A 23,504-nucleotide genomic window follows, 5' to 3' on the forward strand; every position below is an offset into this window, starting at 1 on the left:
TTGAAATTTGAGTAGAAATGTTTAATTGTCCCTCAGTGGAAAAATGCAGGTTTAAAGCGACAGGCAAGTTGAAGCGTGGAGGTTCACACAAAAATACAGAATAATAATAAAATGCTCTGCAGCTCCATTTTTCTGGGAAGAACGATGGCCAAAGTTTGAGCAGCTGGAAGGAAGGAGCTGTGATTTCGCTCCTTTGTGCACGTAGGATACAGCGACGCCGTCATTCTGTTAAGATGGAACAAAGAGTCAAGATTTAAAGGACATTTGCAGACATTTCAGTTAATTTTGCATTGTGTTTATGATTACTCAACGTTTTTATTCATTAGAGAAGATGGCAGATCCTTTTGGAGTCTTTAGTTATACATTATGAGGAGAAAAATCTCATTTTTCAGGGGACAAAAAAAAGAAAAGTGCCTTCATATGTGTGGAGTCATGATTATGGATAAAATCCAGAATAGTATTTCTAAAGGACACAGTAATGATCCATAAAATGTGAGACCAAGAGTAAATCTCAATCAGAGTCACGATGATCGAAGGAAATTTAAAACTTCTCACCCGTGCAGAGCGCTCCTTCCTTCCTCATTCTGATTCCTTTCTGTGTCTGGAAGCTTTCTCCAGGCATTGGATTAAAGTGTGATGTAGATTCCTGGGCAGATCAATAAAAGGTGTAACAGGACGTGTCGAAGGCACACAGCTTCCAAGGTTTGGCTTTACTGTGCAGCTGCTTTGTCGGATGATGAGTAAAAATGGGGAAAGGAGGTCAGACTTGTCATTTCAGTTAGTAATGACGCATAAGTTTATTTTTGCACATCAGCTCACCTGACTAAACTTTGAGTTTCGTGGCATTTTACCGATAGAAATGAATGAATTTGCTTCAAAATATGGGGATGCGAAGGCCGCTACACCGATTTGAATCCAAGCTGGCGGATATTTCAGACAACGTGGTCGGACGTTTGGTATCGTCATTATTGTAAAGAAAAGTCCAATGTTAACGGGATTTAAAGGTGTAGAGTGTTTAACCAGATCAAATACTCAGAAGTCTGCAAACTGAAGAGAATTTTTTTTTCCTCAATCCAGAAAAAAACATAGAAAGTTCCATGATTTTCTGAAAAAAAGTTACTTTCTTTTCTATTTATATCTACTATAGAAAATTTATTGTATTTTGTATTTATTTTTCCTTTTATTATATTTTTTGGGGGTTTTTTTCTTTGGAATTTTGACATTTTCAGAAAAATTGTGTAAAAAAAAAGTTCCAAACCTAATGACATAAAAACTTGATTTCAAACATTACTGATTCTTTTATAAAAATTCAATATAATTATTCCAGGAAAAAAAGCAACAAAAAAACTTCTAAAACTTGGATTTGTTATGTAACCTGCATTTATAGACATCATTTTATTGATTACCATTCCATCCAGTGATTCACATCCGTTATGGAAGGTCCTGGTCTGATTAGTCAAAATCATTTTTTCATATTCACGATTCATGCACGTAATAAAAAGACATTAACTTATGAATGTGTTTTTCGGGATAAGTAGTAATTTGGGGAAAGAGGGGCAACATTTCTGAACAAAAACAAAAAGCTGCTCTTTGCTCAGTGAAACGGCTTTGTGCTGCGTTTCTGGATCCCTCCCAGTGCTGTGAGCACTTAGATTAAATATGTATGCGATGAATAAGCAAATAATTAAAAGATGTCGATGCTTCAGAGGAAAACAACTAGTCTGTTCTAGCTCGTGGATTTAAAAGGAGCTATTTCCATCAAAGATTCAGGCCTACAGCTGCTGCTGTTTGGCAAAAAGACGTGATCCCATTGTTGTCAGGTTTTCCCCAGAAAACTTGCTGAGCCTGACCCGTCATGTTTCTGAGTTAAAAAACGTTTGAAGTGGACAGGAAATATTACTTGATAGTCACGCTTTATTAGAAGATTTGAAGACTAATACCTGGACATCATCGATAAAGTTAAAATGCAAACAAAACAACAACAAAAAACTTAAATAAATAGGCAATGCTTAGCCTGGCGGGGCACAAGTAGCCTGGTGACCCGCCAGGCTTATAATACAGTGGGGGAAACCCTGCATGCTTACTGCTGGTGTAAGGTCATGAGGCTCCGCTGAATCATTTATTAACCAAGTACTGGACAATTATTTATTCACATTTTACAAGATTAAAAGGACAAACGCCTATAAAGTCAGGTACAGTTGCAATCCCTTCTTTTTCCCGTCCTTTCTTTCTTTCATGTTTCCGACAACGAGCGCGTCTTCCCTCCAATGACCGAAGGACGTTTGCTGACCACGCAGTTTGCCGTCGAGAGAAAGTCCCCGCATCATCAAATCTGTCAGAAAGTGAGCTCGCTGTGGAGGCACGAGGCCTTAATTGAAAATAAAGTGCTCATAATAGCTACGCAGCTCTCCTCTCTCTGTCTGCTGCTGGGGTTGGTCTTTTTTTTATTTTTATTGCAGTCCTTTTCATGTCTACGGTAATTATGAGCGCGTCTGTCGTCAGGTCAATCAGTCTGAGCGAACTTTTGCTCCAGTGTGGGTCTTGCAGATGTTTGGTTGCTCATCTGGCTGCAAGGAACAAAGCGAAGCACTGAACTGCAGAAGCATCTGGAGTTGACGCTGATGCACAAGAAGTAAGAGGAATTTCAATGTATTTAATTTTTTTTTTTTGTTGGGGGTTGTTTGACTGTTTGTGTGACTTGACGTGAATGATTGAACCGGGAAAAGAAATGACTTTTTTATTTTATTTTATTTTGCAGAATAATTCTCTGAAGGTTTTGTCAAACTTTTTCTTCTGTCTCTCTTTCTCTCTCACATGAAGTCATTTCTGCATCCAAAGCAAACCTCTTTGCGCCTCTTTCACTGCAGTTGGACAGAGTTCAGGTCGGACAGACGGAAGCTCTCACGCAGATTGAATCTGAAGCGGCTAAACGTATTTAACAGTTTATTAGGTGCAGCGCATAAAATAAATCCAATTCTGCCTCTCAGCAAGTCCAGACCCCCAGAGGAGGTTTTTTTTCCCCTTTCCCGCATTTGCAGGAAAAGATGAAGACGTTGAAGTCGGGTCCGTCTCGACTTGTTGTACTTGATGTTGCTTTGACAATAACAGTCGTAGAGAAACTCGCAGTTTAGCGCTTTCTGGTGATCAATCGGCTTTCAGTGTCGCGTTGCGAACTCGGCGACCCCGGAGCCGAGCCGCGATCCATGACGCAGCGCTTTCACAAGGACTGCTGCGGAAATTCATTTAATACTGAATTTATAGAGGGGTGTGTGGCGAAATGTACACGGTGACGGGCTTCGATGTGTTTTGATTTAATGTGATCTAAGGAAACACAGCGCAGGCTTGTCACTGAAACCGGTTTCGACCGATAGATTGTCCCAGAAATCGTTGCGATCAACGATAATATTGTCGTTTTGACGATATCTTCAGATGATGTAGTATTGAAAGCGCCCACTCTCAGCAACACTAACTGGAAGACATTTAAAATATCTAAATAAAAAAAAAAAAAAAAAAGAAAAGATACAAAATGTAAGAAAAAAATCACTTCACAAAACATATTAATCATTAGACTCAGACAGAGAAACAAAAGTCCCAAATGATTTCCGGAACTTTTTTCAAATCGCAGCATTTGCTTGAAAGATTACAGGCAAACAAGCATGCAAATAGAAACGACCAATTAATCGATTCGGTGCGCGTTGTGACAGGTTTTCAAACTGAGGTGAACGTCAAAACAGTGTGACGCGCATTGGTGATCGGCTCTTTGCGGGGCCGCCTTTCACTGCAGCTCGCGGATTTCACATAAAAATTGTATAGGCTATATTTGCCCGGCAGAAACGGGAGACACTGATGAGAGCGAACGAGCCTGACTGCTGCGCGACAGCTGCAGAGGTGTTGGTGGCATAGTAACTGGTGTTTAGGGTGATAACCGCTCTGATTACGGAGAGCATGTTATCTGATGCGACGGAAAGCCGCACTGAAAAACAATTGTCATAGAGACAAAGTACACACGCCGACACACGTATTGTTGCTTTTATTTTTAAAGTCATTGTAGCGCCAGTCTGATCTGATCACGCACCATAAGGGAACCATCTGACACCAGTGGGAGGTGATGAATGCAGACAGACACTCAGGAGCCAGACAGAGAAACAGATTCAGCTTGTGGGAGGCTAACAGTTCATATTTTATATATATATATATTAAACAGAATTAAAACAGTTTGAGAAAAATTTTGGTTGAGATCATGTCAAAAAATGTTTAAAGCATGAAGAAGAAAAAAAAACAACAGAAAAACGCTGAAGCTTTTTCCAACCTAATTTAAAGTTAAAATAAAAGTAGTTCATGCTGGAAAATAATGCATAATGCATCAGGATTCAGCTAAAAAAAAACATCTGAAATGGCAAGAGTGAAGAAATAAATCATTCAGGTTTTCAGATATAAAGATATCATATACACTAAATACACAATATTTTAATTTAATTGCAAATTATGTTCCATATTTGTCAGGTTAATCTTCTAGATTCTTTTATTTTGTCTGTGTGTGTGTGTGTGTGCGTGTGTGTGCGTGTGTGTGTGTGTGTGTGTGTGTGTGTGTGTGTGTGTGTGTGTGTGCGTGTGCGTGCGTGTGTGTGTGTGTGTGTTTTCACAAATAAGAACTGGACACAGGATATGTCTCACTCCTAAAGTATTTAGCCAAAAGTTAAGAGCATTTTTTTTTTAAAGTCACTGTGTATGTTTGTGGCCCTCTTTTAATAATAAACTGAATGGAAAGCAAAAGCTTGGAGGTTTTTTTTTCTTTTTTAAGATTTGAATTTGTTATCTTTGTAAAGACAAAGCATCGCTTGAAATCACGCCCCCGGATGTTTTCATGCTGAGTTTCCGCATCAACTGTTTGACTATCACACCAAATTTTAGGCCATTTCCATCCATTATCGAACACGCCGCTGGTCCATTGCAGAACTTGAGCTGCTTGTGAATTGTAATTAAGTTTCCACCCAAAATTTTGGACCGGATGACCCGGTCCGAAGTCAGGCAGAGAAGCTGTGGCATGATTCGAAAGTTGGTGTCCACTGATACTTTGCGTCAACTCACACGGAGCCTGAGCTGCTTTGGAAAGAACATGCAAAAAAAAAATATATATACATTTTTTAAAAATCATCCTTTAGATATCAAACAGCTGGTAGAAAACTACCTCAAAGGTTTGCAGCCCAAAGAAGAAAAAAAAAGTAAACCATATGGCCAGATGGATTTAAAGAGTAGCAGCAAAAGCAAATGAGGGGGATTAGCAGTGCTGCCGCCCACAGCAACACCTTTGGACTCTTTGGAAAATAATCAAAGATATGAGACACAACATTTCATTTCCCTTTGGGCAAAAATAAATTCTTACTGAATTGAACTGAACTAGAATTCCTTTGACAGCTCAACCTGATGTTGGTGTGCTGCCTTAAAACTCAACAGAACACAATTCACTTTCTGGATTTATTGTGGGAGACTGAAGGGTCAGTGAGTTTAAAGACTTTCCCTGTTTGTGTGACTCCAGTTTCCTCTGCCTGTGGTGCAGTGCCAGCTATCAAAGAGCAGAATGAAACTCTAGGTTGATGCAGATGAGCCAGAAATAGTAACCAATGTAAGCATGTGTATGTTGGCCAGGCCTGACTGGGCTCAAGCACAGGAGCTCAAAAAAACAAAATCCTAAGGCTTACACATAGGTAAATAAACAAGTGAAAGACTAAATAGGATTTATGTGAGCTAATAAATAAATGCAGCACTGATGGACCAACTTGATATATAGTACGACTCCACTCACTGCTGGGTTTTCAAAGTAAAACACGAATTACACAATAATGAAGCAAGTAATTCAGTAAATCTTTCCTAAAAAAAAAAAAAAAAAAAAAACTGTCTGACTTACACAGTCAAATCTCCATCCCAGCTCTCTCTTTGCTTCTCTCGCTCTGTGCGTAAAGTCTGTTTGATTGAGCACTTTTCTCCCCCCCCCCCCTTCTCTGGTGTGCTCAGCACAACCCGACCGCGCTCCTGTTCTCACACACACTTGTCTGCATGCGGCTGTTTGAACTCCACGGGACGCACCCACCCCCCCACCGCCCCACCCCACCGCAACCCTCCCCTCCCCTCCCCGCCCCAGCATCGCTGCCGCCGCGCCTCCTGTTGGATTCCTGAGCATCCTCCGGGTCTGAGGTAAGCGCACGTCCCTCCAAGCGTCCGCAGCATCTGTCAGGCCGAAAACTTATGGACTCGAATGGGACTCCCGAGTGGCAATAAAGGCGGATCGTTATTATGCGGGGCTGCGCTTGAGCTGCAGCTGCAGCAGCAGCAGCAGCCCTGTTGGCACTTAACGCAGTGCATGTTACACTTTCCTCCTGTCCAGTGTCTCGCAGCTGCTGAGCAATCTGAGGCGTTTATTCGCTTGGCAGTTTCACATCGATTGGTCACAGAGGAGCTCGGGTTAAGCGCGTAAAAGTTTCAATTTCGTCTCCAAATGTGCTGCGGAAAAGTATTTAGTGATGACACCAGCACTGTGCGCCGGCGTTATCATGGAGATTTAGGAAGGTTTCCTAAATATATATACACCTATATATGTATATGTGACTGAGATGTGCTCCTGTTTGCAAGTGGGCCGTTCCTCTGTGCTTTCCCGGCAGTTGTAAAACTGGATAGAGTGCACGTCTGTTAGGCTGTCACTGTGTGGCAGTTTACTGCTCCAAGTTTTTGGATGCAGACCAGAATAGATCTGCTGACTAAAGAGCTACAATCTCTGAACTTCAGGGAACTGTAGTGCTCCTTTATGCTGCCCCGCCAGCATGCAGTCCACTGCTATTAGGATGGCAACTTGTAACCCAAGCCCTTCGGGACGATAACCAAGTTAAGAGCATCTCAAATTTTACTCAGCATCTGAGCTTCTGATGATGTTTAGCGGCTGGTGGGGAGCTCTGTCGTTTTGACCAAGGTGGACTTGTGCAGAGTCACACATACTCTTGTTTTGGGGTTTAATAAAGTAGAGTGCCATGTTGATCTGAGCCAGCAGCGATCAGCGTCATCCCACCCAACCTATTCTTTCACATCTCTCTCCTCCAGCTGATGATAAAGAGTCAGATCCCCCCCACCACCAACAACAAAAAGCTCCACCTCGCTTCACTTTACCACTAGTTGTAGAGATGGGGAAAGTCTGGTTTGAGTGGTGACATCAAGGTCTGAATGTGCCTTTCCCCATGCAGTGTCCCCTTCCTTGGAGTGCGACGGTGATGGGTTCCCCATCGACTACGGGTCCAGGGACAACATCATTAGAGCCGATGCCAAAAAGGAGTGCAGGCGCAGGCAGATAAAGAGGGCTGGCAGGTGAGTTGGACCCGTCTGTTGCGTTCAGGACACGCATCATGGACTTTTTATAGACAGACACACAATGGTCTCTGTTCAGTGTCACCAGTACAGGCCAGATGACAGGTTTTCCCCCCCATCTTCATGTGTGTCAGCGGTACAGTAAAGCCCGAGTTGATTTAATGCCTGGCGCAGCTGATGTAACTGGACTGTGTGCTGCAGGCGTGTGTGCAGTCAGGAGCCACTTTCAGACGCTGTGTGGTCAGAATAACATCCGTGTACTTCTGCGGTTGCTGATGTTTCAGCTGCAGCAGCTGGGATCGAGGCCCCGTCAGAGCTGAGGGTGGCAGAGAGAGGCACCAGGCTGAGTTTGGACTGAGCGGCGGCGCAGCCATGCGCTGCTCCACCCTGCTGTTGATCTTCGCCGTGGTGCTCCTTTACTTGGTGATGGGAGCGCTGGTGTTCCGCGCCCTGGAGGCTCCGCTGGAGGAAAAAGAGCATGCGGTGCTGATGGACCAAACCCGGGGTTTCCTGTTCAACAACTCCTGCGTTGACCTGTACGCCCTCCACGACTACATTCAGGTAAAGCTGGACCCGGCGAGGCGGGAACCAGTTGTTCTGTCATTTTATCCCGAAATAACTTTGCGTTTTGAACCTGTTTTTGTACAAATCGTGGGACGTCGCGTCCGTGTCACGACTGCTTCTGTTTCAGTCTTATTTTATTGTTATTTACAGCAGTAGTAATTAGCTTTGTTATCCCTTAAACTCAGTTTTAGGATGTGTTGGGTTTGCATAAAATTCAGTTTTGTTATCTTAAGAAAAATTATACTTATCATCATAAATATTCTCTATTTTAAATAAAAATATATATATATATTTTTTTTTTGTGGCACTGTCAAACTTTTAGCTGTATCTGCCGCTTGCTTAAATCGTCCAACTTAAATACAGCTACATGTGAAATTAATTTGGAATATTTCTTTGCAAAAAAGAATCAGTGAATAAAATGAATTATCAATGCATAAAGGTGTCAGTCAGGAGCAGGATAGAAAAGGTTCCACAGTATTATTTATACAGCATGTGAGTGCAGGTATGGTTGTCTCCCCTGTGTTGACCTGTGATTGACAAACTTCACCACTGGTGATTGGGATTCGTGCGTCACTGTCCTGGAACAATAAGCAGGTGTAATTACAAGCCATAATAAGAAATAATATTTTTTCTCTGGCTGATTACTTCTTTTATTACTACCGGTTCTACTCTTTCATCAATATTAAGGCATTTTTGGCTTTCTTATTTACTTACAAGTTAGGATTTTGTGTTTGTGCAGAGTGGAAAGCAGAAGCTGAGGAGAGATTCTAATTTTTAGCATCACATTGAGTCTAAACATACATTAAATCAACAATAGATGGACCTCACGAGTGAAAGTCCAGCATTTTGGAATGGCCAACTAATACCGAGACATACATTTGATGGTCACCTGAAGAGGATTCCAGACAAAATATGTTTTTTACATATTGCAGATGTTGTTTACTCACTGGAGTACTGCGTCTAGGTGTTATGGCTCTATAGAGACCCATCTCTGTGTAGTGGTGCAGCGTTCCTCCAAAGCTCTATGAGATAACAGGTGGGATCTGAGCAGCTATGTGATGTTGGTTTTGCTGCAGGGTGCGTCTAAGCACAGGAAAGTTGATACACGCATAGGCGGAGAATTTACACTGCTGGTTTGGCCACCGGGTAGTGATCCAAAGATGTCTGTCCTTGCTTCAGAGAGAACATCGTAAATGACTGTTTTAGCTCGCGATGCTATCTATACGTGCAATAGCTGACATTTGCGAAAAGGTTAATGCGACCAAAGAACGAAGGAGAAGTAAGACATTTGTAAAGTATTTTAGAGAGAGGTCAGATGAATAAAGAAGTATGAAGTCTAACAGAAGATGTCCGTGTCTCGAGGGAAATTGAGATATGCCGCACTTTCCCCATTCCCGAAAAAAGCCTTAAGAAAAAAATAACAACAACAAATCATACAATGTGAAATATGATTAGAAAATAAACAATTTTTTCTGGGTTTTTTTTTTTTTACACTGACCATGCATTAACCGTGATGCAGATTACTTTATTTCAAAATATGTTTATATTTAAAATATCAGTACATTGAAAGAAACATAAAATCAAAGTCTAATTATTATTATTATTATTAGCAATTTTATTATAAAGTTGTTCTTCATATGAGCAAACAGTTAAAATAAAGTGCTCTTGGGTTCCCTCTGGTGGCCGCGGTCGGTCAGTGTGAGCTGCTGTGCATTTCAAACCTCCAAAGCACCAGTGGAAGATAAGCAAGCAAAACAATGTCGCAAAAAAAAAAAAAAAAAAAAAAAAAAGAACTTATTGTTCAGGAAGAGAGAAAAAGAGGAAGAATAGAAAAAAAATCAAGGAAAAGCTGTGTTTGCATATCTCTTCAGAAAATCAGCTTGATAACGACCTTGAAAGGTCCAGTTCAATAGGCAAAGATTTATGCCATGTTAGTAGAAGTCACCCTACTTAATTTTTAATTTAACATTTTTACTCTGCTGCTATAATTAGATATACTGACATTATCAAATAATATATAACTAAGTGTGACAAAATAGAATTATTTTATTATCACCATTTCCAACATGCATTCACAGACCATATGAAGAAATCTCGAATAGTTATTCAACAGGACTACGCGGGTAATGACAGCTTACATAAGAACTGCTGTCCTCTTATTTATGGTTTTGTTGGCTGCCCTCGCAGTTATTCCTCAGATGTCGACCCCTGCCCCACGTTGGTATTGTGTGTCAGGTTTCATGTTGGATGCTAAACAACTCTTTGCTTTAGTCAAAGTTTTGCTCTAGTATGTCCTCGGCCTAAAGCCACAAAGTTATAAGTAGAAAATCTTGGAACAGTGAGTGGATGTTAAATGGGTTTGTGTGTCTGGTGAGGCGAAAAGATACTTTTGAACACATCTGCTGCTGTGATTGCAATCAAGACTGTTTTTAATGTTGTGTTTTCCCACAACCAGCCATACCTCATTCATGTGAACTCTTACGAATAGATGGATGTGATAGTTTTGAAGCTGCCCTTGAGGCATTAAACATCACTCCAGGAGATACGATCAAACAGTCACTCTCCGGTGCAATTAAGATCTTCCAACTTATTAGATATGACAGTAAAATCTGTATGACTGCTGAGTGGATATTTTTGTTTGAGTAGGAGCAGAAAGCAATACAGAACATAAATCTTAATTGACAATTAAGATCATTAGAGCTGCTGTTGGTTAGGTTTTTATTGGTGAGCCATTATAGTTCTAGTTTACAGACCTTCTTTATATTAACATTCCATATTTCAAAGCTCCTTTACCTTTCTAAACTCTTGTGCTTTGTCCCTTCTCAGAAAGTGCTTGAGGCTGTAGGTTCAGGAGTGGATGCTGAAGCTGCTATACTCAATAAAACTTTTGCCACGAACTGGGATATGGCCAGTGCTCTTTTTTTCTCAGGAACGATAATGACTACCATTGGTAGGTGTCTGCTGAAGAATGCACCATGTTTTATATAACTGTGTTGACTTAAATAAGCTGCTTCCTCACCTCTGTCATGACATGTACAGGCTACGGAAACATCTCCCCTAAGTCAGATGGAGGGAAGCTCTTTTGCATCTGTTTCGCCCTCGTGGGAATCCCAATGTTCGGCATCCTGCTTGCTGGGGTTGGTGACCATCTCGGTACTGGGCTGAGGAACACTGTTGCCAAAATAGAGAAACTCTTCCTGGTCAGAAGCTCTCAGTATTTAAAACACTTCCTTTCATTTCAAGTTTTTCTTATACTATGTTATCTCACTTTGTTGATAGAAGTGGCGCGTCAGTCCCACTATTGTGCGTGTGATCTCAGCAGTCCTGTCCATCCTGCTGGGTTGCTTGCTTTTTCTTGCTGTACCCACATTGGTTTTTCAAGAAGTGGAAAACTGGTCCCTTCTGGAATCTGCTTACTTTGTGGTTATCACACTGACCACAGTGGGCTTTGGTGACTATGTTGCAGGTAAATAAACAGTTCTGACTTACCTGGCATACCTTACAGTACTCTTAAGTAGTAGGAAACTGGACTTATTCACTTGTTTGTTTGGGTCTTTTGCTTCTTTTTTTCAACATCTCTTCTCTTTCTTTCAACATGCTTTTTTATTTGCCTGCCATTTAAGTAATTAGGACTGTCATGTCTTGGATGACTGAGTCGCTTTCCTAGTGCATTTTCTCCCAAAGCAGCACTTTTCCCCAAAAGATGCTCCAATATGCTTTGATATATGTCTTTAATTTGGCCATTGAACCATTTTTATGGAAATATTAAAGCAACATCACAAGACATGAGCCAGGAAGCTAAAGCATTTCTTCCAGTTAGAAAATTTTCCCATGCATACTGACATTTTTGTTTCAAATTTGGAAGGCAGTCTACAATCCCGACTCTGTTATGCCAGTTCTGTCAAGAAGAATCGGCCAAAATTACAACAAACTACTGTGGAAAGCTTGTAGCATGCCCAAAATCATAAACTCCAATGATATAGTTTGAAGACCTTTCATCCAAATGCTAAGGAGACATATGTAAACTTCTGAATTTGAAGAGAGTTTAAAATTATTCCAAAAGTTTAAAAAAAGGTCTTGTTCATTATTCTGGTATTTGGCAAAAAGAAATGTTAATCCTAACGGTTCTAAAATTGCACATACTTTCTTTGATGTAATGTCAGACTGCAAAGGAACTCAAGTGAACAGAACCGTTTGACCATTTTTGATATGTTTTTGATGATTTTGATGAAATTATTGATCTCTAGACAAGTAGCAATGTGACTTAATTAGTCATCCATAAATACATGTCAGTTACAATGCATTAAGTTCTCTTATGCATAGACAGCACCATTAATTATTCAAATATTTTGTGCGAGGGATGAATTATTGATTACTTTGTCTCCTCATATGGATGGATGGATGGATGGATGGATGGATGGATGGACGGACGGACGGACGGATGGATGGATGGATGGATTGATTGATTTACTTCATTAACATTTGTATACTTTGTATTTATATCAAAGGGGAAGGTGAATTTATGACCCACATAGGAGAGAACCTTTTGCCAGAGTACTGGTATAAGCCTTTGGTGTGGTTTTGGATCCTCCTGGGTCTTGCATACTTTGCTTCCGTCCTGACAATGATCGGTAACTGGCTCCGGGTTCTATCAAAGAAGACCAGGGCTGAGGTACTTCCTTTCTCTGTATTTTTCCTGCTGTCTGTACATCAACATTTATTTTAATGAGGGAAGGTACTATGGTAGATGATGGTGAATGGTTTCAAGTGTTTCTTGGGTCTCTTTCCACCTACTATATGGACTACCATGAGCTACATCAGCTTCAAAGTCTTGAGTGACCATTACCAATATCATTACAAGCGTGTTTTGGCTTTGAAGAGACTGTTATGCATCTAAAGCATAAAATAACTAAAACATAAGGGCTAGTTTTTTAAAAGTAGAGTGTAAAAATGTTGAGATATTTCGTACAGATGTTGTGTTTCTATTTTAGATGGAGGAACTGAGAGCCCATGCCACAGACTGGACCCAGAACATCCAGAACATGTCTGTGGACTTTCGTATTCCAGGAAATTTAGAGGACCCTTTCAAGCGTCGCCGGCGAAAGCGCCGCCATCGCAGCCATGGTCACAGTCACAGTCACGGTCACAACCAGTCGGCCAACGGAGCACCAGGAGAAAAACAAGAGCAAAACCAGAGTCAGACCGAATCTGGATCTTACTCTTCTTCCTATTCGTCTTCTGAATCAGAATCCGGATCAGAATCAGAAACAGACTCTCAGGCCACGCAGACCGACCGGGTTCCAGCAATGGAGGCTCCTCCAGACCGTGTCCAGCCGCAGCCTCTGGACTACTTGGCGGAGAACCTTGCCTTCATTGATGAGTCCTCGGACGCTCAGAGTGGCAAAGTACAACTAGAATCGGAAAAAGAATCAAAACAACCCAACTCCCGTCAGGCAAAGAGGAGACGCCATAGGCGGCCGACCAATAGAAGAAGCTCTAAAACCAACTACTCCAACAATAATAAAAGGCAACCCAATGGAAACACAACACCTGTCCCAGAACTTCCAAAAAAGCCTCTGGACTGAGAGCACTAACACCTCATGAGACCCTACCCACTGCTGACAGTGGAGGTCTCAGTCCAGCAGTTCCTTTCTGTGTAAATGCTGCCTATATACTGTCAGTTAAAATTAAGACAATGCTGATGCCTTATAAACCTTCGTGTGGTTTGCCATATAACTTTTCTCTTTGCATGTGAGTGCATATGCAGCAAATGAAAAGATTTAAGATGCCATAGGTTCTACGACTTTGTGAGGAGCTACTGCTCTCTACTGGCCTAAAATGGTGTTGCACTTATCACCACTGTGTCAAAATGAAACTTTTTTTTTTCATAATCCGGGTACCGCAACCAGACTTGTGATGTCAGAAACTTGATGCAGCAGTGTGAAACTCAATTTAAAGAAATGTTGCTGTTACCTGAGTGCATTATCCTTGAATCCTGCCAACAATCAAACAGGTTTACTTTTTGATAGTATCGAGTTTGTAAAAAATAATATGCATAGCCATCCATTTGCATTTTTGATGGTCAGATTCATCAGTGCTACTATTCTGCATAAGTGCATTAAAGAACTTTTCAAAAAGAAATTGTTGTTGTACTGTTCTATTTCTCAGACTTCCACCAAAACCCTTACACATTCTGCTTGATACAAAAAAAACTAAACAAAAATAAAAAAAAAACAATGACAATTTTTTCCAAAAAAACAGAGCCTTGCATAAGAGTTGATACACCTTTACATTTTTACTCATTTATCCCTTGTTTACACTTCCTGGTGCTTATCTCCAATGGTCTTCTGCCTGTTCGTTGTGAGAGCAATAATATCGAGGCCCAATTTGTTGTTTGTGCACATCTTGGTCAGTAAATCTGATTCTGATTCTGACTGCAAGGAGCATGTCAACTCACACCAGGCCAAATACTACTGATACACAATGGCTTTAAAAGAGACTTTAAAAATAGGAGAAAAATTTGTCTTGAACATTTAAAAGGCAACGTAATCCACAGTTTGAGAGAGCACAACAGGAAAACCTTCATCTCCACCAAGGTTCGACCTAGCTTTTGTGGCAACTGAAAGCAAATTAAATGTGCTCTCGTCTGGGTACAAATTAAGACAGGATCATTTTAAACAAGCCGCAGATGTGAAAAAGATTGTTGACTGACACCAGCGTGAAGTTCGTTGCAGTTGTCGAGACATGTTGGGATTGAGGTGCCTATTATTTTCTCCAAGTCATGCCTGAACAAAGTGTTTGTCAGAACTTGAAGAAACTTTATTTTTTGATCAGCAGAGCGGATCTGTTTATTAAATTTAAAATCGGAGTCCATAATTACTCCCAAATGTGATACATCCAATTTGATGTACTCAAGCCAACCAAAATTACAAACCGAGTTACATGAAGTACTATTAAATCAAACTTAATTTCCAACAAGATCTGAAATGACTGTTTACAGAAGCTTTCCTAAAGTCAGTCTGGCAAATTATGTTTCTTGAGACAGTCGTTGCCACTTAACACATTTTAGCTGTGGTTAAGGAAAATGTCCAGAATTCACCTTAGCAAATTTGACTTGCACAATTGCAAACAAACTGAAGTTATTTTGCAACAGAGAGAGATGCTGTGTTTAGAAGTGCAAAGTTGTTACAGACATAGCTTTAAAGTCTTGAAGCTGTAATTTCAGCAACCATATATTACACGGCTTCCACTTTATACAAATATATGGTACCTTGTCCTTGTCTATCATAAATTCCCATAAAATGATGTTGGAATTTTTCCAGTTTCCAATCCAGTCCAGCCTTTTAAAAGCACTTTAAAATATAATACAGGACCAAATGCCATACATAATAAAATGAACTAAAATATATTAAAAGTATTAGACAGGAGAGGATCCAGAAGAAAAAAACGATAATGGCATGTCATGTTTTCTAGAGTGAACAGTAATCTCACTTTTCAAATTAAAATATATATATTTTTTGTCAATGTTAATAGGTTTGGTCAGACTGTATTATGACCTCTATAGTTTCTGAAATGGGTTGGAATATTTTAAACATTGCAAAACTTTTTAACATTTCAAGACCAGGTCAGGAATATGGTGCCAAATTTCAAAAGAGGACATTCTATCCCGTGGAGGTACAGTGTGATACTCCTGCAGTCGTCTGCTCAGCCGTTTTAACCTGCATTGATGCTTTTCAGGTGATCCCAGTAAGTGATACTCTGCTGGAAACTCTAGCTTTAGTCAGTCTGAAACCGGCACGGCAGAAAAAATGCTGCCGTGGCTGCAGATCTCTTATCTATTAGTTATTTTCAATTAGAAAAACAGCGAGATGCTTGTCAAAACCGTTTTACACAATTGCTTGTTGAAGACAAAAACTGCTGACTTTTATGTTAAGGCAACCAGCAGATGGCAGGCAAGATGCAGGAACACATTTAATACCTTTTTGGAGCTGGAGGGAAATTTTAATCTACTTCCTAATTGTGGATTTGCATCAATTTTCATTATTCGGCATGGGGCTATTTTTAATTATCCTACCTTTCCATCTGGCTTCAGGTTTACCAAATAAAAACATAAAGCCAAAGAACCACATAATAACGTATCCCTTGGAAATCTGAGACCGCTCTGAAGGACGTTGCTAAAAGAAAAGGAAACGTTTGGGGAGTGCAACCAAGGAATTCAGGAAGCAGAGATGATGTACACAGGCAGTGGGTGACCTTTTACTGGAGGACACACTCTCAGCTGCTATAACGTCATCCACCGCAGCCTCCATCTGCTGCCACTAGAGGACGAATGGTGGGCAGTGTCTGAAGTGCTGAAGCACACTCCTGACCTGAATTCAATGGGAAAATCCGTACCCAATTTAGATCCAAATATGGTGTCTCTACAGTGCTGCACATAATACAAGATAGAAACCGCAGCCTTTTTGATACAATAACATAAATCCAGGGTTCCCATGGTGAGGACTTCTTTTTTTTTTAGTAATGACACAATACTGATCTAGAACGAGACATCTGTGCCACAAAGAAGTTAGTTATTTTGCCAACGCAGCACTCCCTTGACTTGAGGACATGATTTCTGATACTGGTTCAGAAAAACAATGGTAGACCTTGACCTTATGGGTAATTATTACAACTTAACCTATGCAATCTGAATACAGTAAGTAAAATTTACACACAAAAAAGCATGTTCATCTTGCACTACCTTTTTGGTGACCCAGGTTTGCTCTGGCTTCTCATTTCTGGCCATCAGTCAAGACCAACTTTCTTTAGCGATCAAACAAACTGTCGAACCCTACTCGGTTAAATGTAAGTACATTTTCTTTTGGTAGATTTGAACCGATGCTTCTGCGAAGTTTAAAAGTTAAACCAACCAGCTTCTAAAACCAACTTAATTACAAGATCATTTGGCACATTTGGCTCATCAAAGGCAAACACTAACAATGGCTTTGTGATGAAAGCACACAATTTCACTAAAATACTGCGAAAACTTTTTAAATATACCTTGTCAAGGTGAACTGTCAACATTTTTCTTGGCAAACACAGTTAAGATTCGCTTCTCATCACAACGATAATCTGAGGCTTTAAGAAACCGAACTCACTAGTGTGTTAAGAGTTTTAGCTGGATGCAAACTTAAATTCTCTCCCTAACACAGAAACTTGCTCAATAGCAAATCTTGTGATGGGTTCTTAACTTTATTGACTTGATAATACCCTAAAAGCTTAGGTACCAGACAACCAAAACACTTTCAGGCAACAACAGGGACATTTTGTACCAACCATATGTCATTTTTTAAAACCAGCTTCGATGACTGTTTTCTGTAAACAGTTGCGGTTTTATGACCATAATAAGTAATAATAGCCTCCAACAGGGATGTGCTTAGTTACTTTAGTTTCAGCTGGCAGTCATAATCTGTCGTGTGTCAGTTAATGGGAAGAAGGCAAAAGAAATATCAAGAGAAGAATTGGTAATTTTATGAAAATACTTGTAGGTTTGAAGACCTTTACTACGCACTTCTTCAGGTGGGAAATGGTGCCGGCGGCCTTGAAATGCTTTGTACTGGACATCTGGACATTTCCTCCTTGTCTAGTGAACACATGGTTCCTTTCTGCCTGCGTAAATCTTGACATTTAGCACTTTACGACAGAAATACATAACTTTAAATTTAAAAGCTAATTTAAATTCATTTGAAATATCACTATTGTTGAAATATCATTATTGTTATTCTTTACTTTTCGCTATAATCATTCATACCATGTCATATGGGAAGTGAAATAATGAAATAAGTCACAATGGTAGATATGAATTTCTGGAGTCATATAATAACATTCTGAGTGCACAGACGGTTGAAGTGAAAACATGGCAGACAACATCTAATAAGAGCAAGATAAGAAATTATCAAAGCTATAAACACATGATGAACCACATTGAATGGCAACACGAAGGTACAAATGGGGATACGAACTGGTGGAAGGGCAAATTGACTTCAAGCCAAATTTCACCATCTTTGAGCACTAGAGACTGTGCATTATCAAAATGCATTTCTATTTATTAGCTTATATCTAATACACTCCACATTTTTTATATAGTGTAATGATTTGAATAAGTAGGTTGTTTGGTGTAAAGGTGAACACTGTTTTGTGTAATCTATGACTCACTGATACTGCGCCTTACTTGCTTGTGCACTACAGGCACAATGGCTCCTTGGTATTTATAAACCATATGAGCCTACACCTGTCTGAGGTCATGACCCCGCGCTAAGGAGCCCCCTTGAGACCCCAGCTGGCATCCATCAAGCGTTCCTCACGCGCGGACCATAAAGTCCTTCTCCACCATAGGATACAAGCCGCACTGAAGCAGTAAATCATAAAATAAAATAAAAACTCCTTAAAACACGCGTGTAAAGCTGGATGCGCCGTGAATTCTTCAGCGTGACGGCGTTCTCGTCCGGGGGTAATGCCGACTCTGCAGCGGCAGAAGGCTGTGATGCAGCCCCGCAGAGTTGCAGCGTCTGCAGCGCCGAGAGTGAGTGACCTTGCTCAAGGTCGCGCTGACAGCACCGGGAGTTTTTCCCTCTAGTGAGTCGCGAGCCCGGCCCGCCACGCGCATGTGACCGCATGGAAGATCCAACAGCTCCCGACGCACAGCGCGCGCGCGAAAGAGAGGGGGTTGGTGCTGGGGGGCTGGGAGCGAGCGTGACCGCGTCGGTTCCGACCACGCAGGCGAACAGGGACCGTGCTATATTTAGAAGCAGATAATGGTGGAGTGTCAAGAGTGGAGGGGTAGCTATATGCACGGACCCAACTCCCGGTTTGAACGGTATTACATTTATTTCCAGCCGTACTTTAAGAACGCTGAAGGTTAAACGCCCTCTTTTTGGGGAACTTTACTCTTCTTCAGTCAGACTGGAGTCCAGCTGCAATGGGATGCGGATGTTCCACAAAGTTTGAACAGAAAACAAAAACAAACAAACAACAAAACAAAACGAAATCACAGTGCGAAAGAGCATCCCTGTTGTATTTCCCAGTGTTCTCCAGCTTAACCCGGTTTCAGTGAACTTATGAACCATTCTTCACTGGACTCCGTCCAGGAGAGTGCTGCTGCCTCCTGTCAGTACCATAAGACCAGCAGCATGACTACATTTTCCATAGTGGTGTCCCGCAAGAGATGCAGCTCAGGCTCTCTGCAACACTTTTATCTCAAAAAATAACCTAATAAAACATCTGCAAGCAGTTATATAAACAAAACATAAACACACGTAATCTGCCAAAGATTAAAAATATGCATATACATATTTGTAAATCCGTAATCCTAACTGGAGTGGGGTGTTTCATGAGCTGACACTACAAGTACTGACTGGTAAGTAACTCCGAATTAGTTACCGGGGCAACGTGACGGCGGAAGCTGAACGGATTGAATTTATTTTATTTTGGGGTTGCAGACCCTTATTTAAACGCCGGTGATGACGGTGGTGGAGGTGTCGACGGACGTAACGGAGAAACGGCGGACGCAAACTGAGGCAGAGGGAGGAGAGAAGAGCACGAGACCGAGGCTGCGTCATCAGCTCGTCAAGCTGGCACGAGGAGCGGCGGAAGTCCGGCAGCGGAGCTCGAGAAGTAAAACGACGTTTTTCTTGCTGTATTTAGTCGGGTGCAGACGGCTTTAAGTTTTTGGAAACATTCTGACACACTGACGTGGGGCTGAACATTTCCTAACGTTGCTCGTAGCCTCGAAGCGTCGACTGCTCCGAGAGAAGCGGTCGCCGACCGTTATTGTTGCTAACAGTTTATCGTCACATTTGTTTTATTGTTGCTAACTCTTACCGGAAGTTCTCCGTTTCCCCCTCCGTGTCTTGACGTTCACATTGAGACAGCCTGGTTGTAGAAGCCCAAACGGGAATTGATAACGCCAGTGTCCAGGAGCGAACAGCCGGGTGGAGGGGTTCGGAGTTGTTGCTGGTTGTCGCCTCATCACGCGGAGAAACGGCTTAAAGGTGACGTGATGTGAACAAAGGGAGTGCGCGCGCGCCATCGGAGCAGTCCAGCAGACTTCCCAGCGTTAAAGACTTGAGACCGAATAGGATCAACGCGATGCTTCTCCATCCACCAGTAAGTATACCATGTAGACTTCCAGCGCCACACATTATTGATGTGTTTTTTCCTCAGTGGTGCACGACTCGCCTGGCAGAGCTCTAAGTTCGGGTTATTGGGCCAAGGGGCACAATTCGCTGAATAAGTAGTTGTACAAATTGTGTAATAATTTGCGGCACGCGCTTCCTGTCTGTCTGTCTGTCTTACAATCCCCTCATGTGATCACCTCCATGCTAATTCAAGCATTTGTCCCGTCAGTCTGTCTCATGGTTAATCGTCCCCCCCACCACCCCATAGCTCCCATCAAAACACTTTACGAATCTGCGAAATGATCGTATGAATGAGCACACACACATACAGTAAGCGAAGAATGCAGAGACTTGGCTTGGTTTTGTGCTGTGGTTATTTCTGTCCTTCTGTTTCCACTGCAGCTCCTCACTAATGACACAAATCGTGAATATTCATAACATCCAGCAGTTCCAGAACTGTATATGTTTACCATAATAATATATATCGAGTTATTCATCTCGATTGCAGTGCATTGAACTATGTAAGTCACCGTGCCTGCTGGACCAAGATTGGGATCAGTGATCTGAAGGCATAATCCACTTTGGCAATTAACCTTTCGCCAGTCCAAGATCAGTAGGCAAGGTCACCACTGGGGTGCCGCTCCGGCTCCACAGAGCGCCACATTTGAAAGCCTCAAACTGAGTTGAATGTGCAGTCTGTGTGATGCACTGACAGGGACACCCCCCCACTGTCTATAACTCCAACCATAACAAAACTGCCATTTAACACTTTGCAAGTTTCTAATAACAATGGAAGAAGTACTGTTTGATTTAGTTGAGGGTGAGAAACTAAATCTATTCTGTCCTTTTTTTTTTTTTAATGGAAGTGATCATTTTACTTTTCAAAATGAACAAGAACACATTCTCTCTTTGTTTCTCAGGCTAAAATTCACCCTATCTAAATTAATTTCGGTAAAGATTTACCGAGAGACGTAACCAAACTTCTGCCTGGACGACTTCAGATGAATGAGGGACAAGGTGTTGGCTTTACTCTGTCTGTCCTTCAAGCATTCCTGTGACTGTGACCTTTGGAGTGTGTCATGCAGCATTCAAGGGGGAGGGTAGAGTGAAGATTTCTGCATAGACACACTGGGTGTATTTATATTTAAAAAGAAAGTTGTTTTGTTGCTAGTATACGCAGGTTTTTGGATTGAGAAACCAAGACTACTGATAGAACGTATGGATTAAGATAAGAAAATTATTATGTTACAACAGTTCTGAATAATCATACCACATTTTTATTTATTTATTTTTTAACATTATTGACAGCAATAATTTTACTAAAAATATTTCTAAATAGTCAAATTTTTCTTTCTGATTAAGTGTGGGAAAGTTTTGGTGGGCTTTTTTCAGCCAACTGACCAGCAGTGTACACAACAAGTTTGGGAGGGGTGACATTACACGGCTGTAAACCGTTGATTTAAACCTCAAAAACTCTATGACAAATCCAACTTAAATAGTTTTAAAACTAGGATAACATTTTGAAAATCTTGGTATATTTTGTGACTAGAAACTGACCAACATTAACTTGATGTATCAATTGGTAAGCCTTTTGTAAGTTGTGAAAAAATGAAAAGTTAATTTAATGTTTGTTTGGTTTTTTAAATAGCTATTTTCTTGCTTTGTGGGAAACTCGAAGCTCTTTGCTTACTTTGCAGATGTCCTGATAACTACAGACCTGCAGCAAGAACAAGCCAGCGATCTGCCAAACAGGAGTGAGCAATATATAGGTTTCAAGCTCCAGTTCACAAAACAGGTAAGCTGCCCCCACATTACCTTTTATGTTGATGAAATATTTGTCCATAAATCTATGCTGCAATAAGGATTATAGAAGTCTGGGTGAGTCACCGCTCTTCACTCCCGCAATGGACCTTCGACTGACATTGTTAACGTCTTTTTTCAAAAAGTAGTCACTCGAGCTAAAGACGGAAGAGAAATGAGCAAAGTATGAAGAGTAGAAGAAGTTGGGTTTGAATGTCAAATCAAAAATCACTTTAAGCAGCATGCAGGTCGAATAATTTGTGGAATATTGTATCGCTGTCAAGCACTTTTGCAGTCATTAAAGCCACAAAATAGATCTTTCTTTTAGGCTTTTGCTTCAAAGTTTATGATATAAACTGTATAGAATGGTATTTGATTCCCCTGCTGATTAAAAAAACAAGTCAAGTGATGATTAAATATCAGCTTGTGAGGGAGAGGACAGTCCTTCGTCTAAGATTAGTCCAAGTAGCAAATAAAAAAGGAAAAATAACAATAAAATATCTGCTTGAAAAAATTGTTTTCAAGTAGTAATGTTTAAGATAAACATTATTACTTGCCACAATTCAATAGTACAGTTGAATCATGGTCATTTCACCCATCCCCATAACGTACATTTCTCTTGGGTGGTTCGTACTGTTCTGGTACAAAATAAAGAATCTTTTTCTTTTCTTTTTTTTAACTTGCTTCAACAGCTTCAGATTTAAGATACTTCCAAATTATATAATAGTAATCTTCTGTGCAAAGAAGTGGTTATGTTACTTCAATGATTAATATCTGTCAGCAGGAGGCCATTCATAATCATTTTTGTTTAGATCAGTAATCACAATCTCTCATAATTTTATAACTAAGAGATCAAAATTTGGTGGAACTACGATTTAATATAAATCTTCAGAAAATGATCTTCAGCTAAGTTAAATTATGTTATAGATTTTGGATTATTTGTTTAAAAAAAAACAAAGACTACAAGATATGCAACTGAACAGAACCCTGCTTATAATTGGAATTAGAATATTTCTGCAATATCATAACTTTTGCTTTAGTCCCAACATCAGAAGAGAGTCTTAACCAGAGTTAACTGCTTTGGAAAGACATCAACTTCAGGTGTAAAACCAGTTTCTTGTCAGCTCCCAGAGCTGCTCCTGGATCTAATGTGTTTAGCCCCAGCAGATCCATTCTGATCACAGCAGCTGTTACAGAATGCGGCCCATGTGCACACGCAGCCGACACAAGCTAGCAGAGGCTTGGCGCTCTGCTCTCAGATTCTCCTGTCCAGCCATGAGGCCCCACCGTGGACATAGCTAACCGTTAAGCACTGTAGTGGCCGCGGCTGCACGGTAAGACGCCGACTTGTCCCGGGCAGAGTGACAAAAATAAACCGCAGTGGGAGAGAAGGAAGCCGGCCAGTCAGGATTAACACCAGCTAGCCAGCTTAGTTAGCTAAGGCTAGCTAACCTACAGCTGTCATCCTAATGTTGACGCTAGCTAATGCTAATGCTACACCTAAAGTGCCTGCAGGGGTTTATGTCGCCGCAACGCACGTTTTTCTATGTCGGGTGAAGTTATTAAGACATAATTTATGCCCGTGTATAACTTGACACGAATTTAATTATGTTTTAATTAATCTATGTATTTCAT

At 40.9% G+C, this 23,504-nt stretch overlaps 2 protein-coding genes and 1 long non-coding RNA gene across 5 annotated transcripts in view; 2 read left to right on the top strand and 1 right to left on the bottom strand.

Annotated features, from left to right (window-relative positions):
- On the bottom strand, positions 1–19,863 carry LOC129368561 (uncharacterized). Of its 2 annotated transcripts, XR_008606874.1 has the most exons (4): positions 19,774–19,851; positions 10,934–11,085; positions 556–646; positions 1–225 (listed from the first exon to the last, which is right to left on the bottom strand). It is a non-coding gene; the product is annotated as an uncharacterized LOC129368561 (long non-coding RNA). The 2 variants fall into 2 exon arrangements; XR_008606873.1 differs by lacking the exon at positions 10,934–11,085 and having other exon boundaries at positions 19,774–19,863.
- Positions 2,545–14,090, top strand: LOC129368558 (potassium channel subfamily K member 4). Its single transcript, XM_055043594.1, has 8 exons — positions 2,545–2,632; positions 7,230–7,350; positions 7,635–7,911; positions 10,741–10,864; positions 10,954–11,114; positions 11,194–11,380; positions 12,423–12,586; positions 12,906–14,090. Coding segments are annotated over exons 1-8 (1,629 nt in total). The 5' UTR covers positions 2,545–2,631; the 3' UTR covers positions 13,500–14,090.
- esrra (estrogen-related receptor alpha) overlaps positions 19,354–23,504 on the top strand; it is a 13,948-nt gene continuing 9,797 nt past the window's right edge. Inside the window, exons 1-2 of one of the 2 annotated variants that reach the window (XM_055043596.1) lie at positions 19,354–20,058; positions 21,767–21,864. The gene's annotated coding sequence lies outside the window, so the exon portion shown is untranslated. Of the gene's footprint in view, positions 20,059–21,766; positions 21,865–22,896; positions 23,204–23,504 lie in introns of those variants that run through there. The other variant, XM_055043597.1, reaches the window with a different exon arrangement.

This window comes from Poeciliopsis prolifica, unplaced genomic scaffold, assembly GCF_027474105.1.
Source record: "Poeciliopsis prolifica strain line A6 unplaced genomic scaffold, Auburn_PproV2 SCAFFOLD019, whole genome shotgun sequence".
NCBI lineage: Eukaryota > Metazoa > Chordata > Actinopteri > Cyprinodontiformes > Poeciliidae > Poeciliopsis > Poeciliopsis prolifica.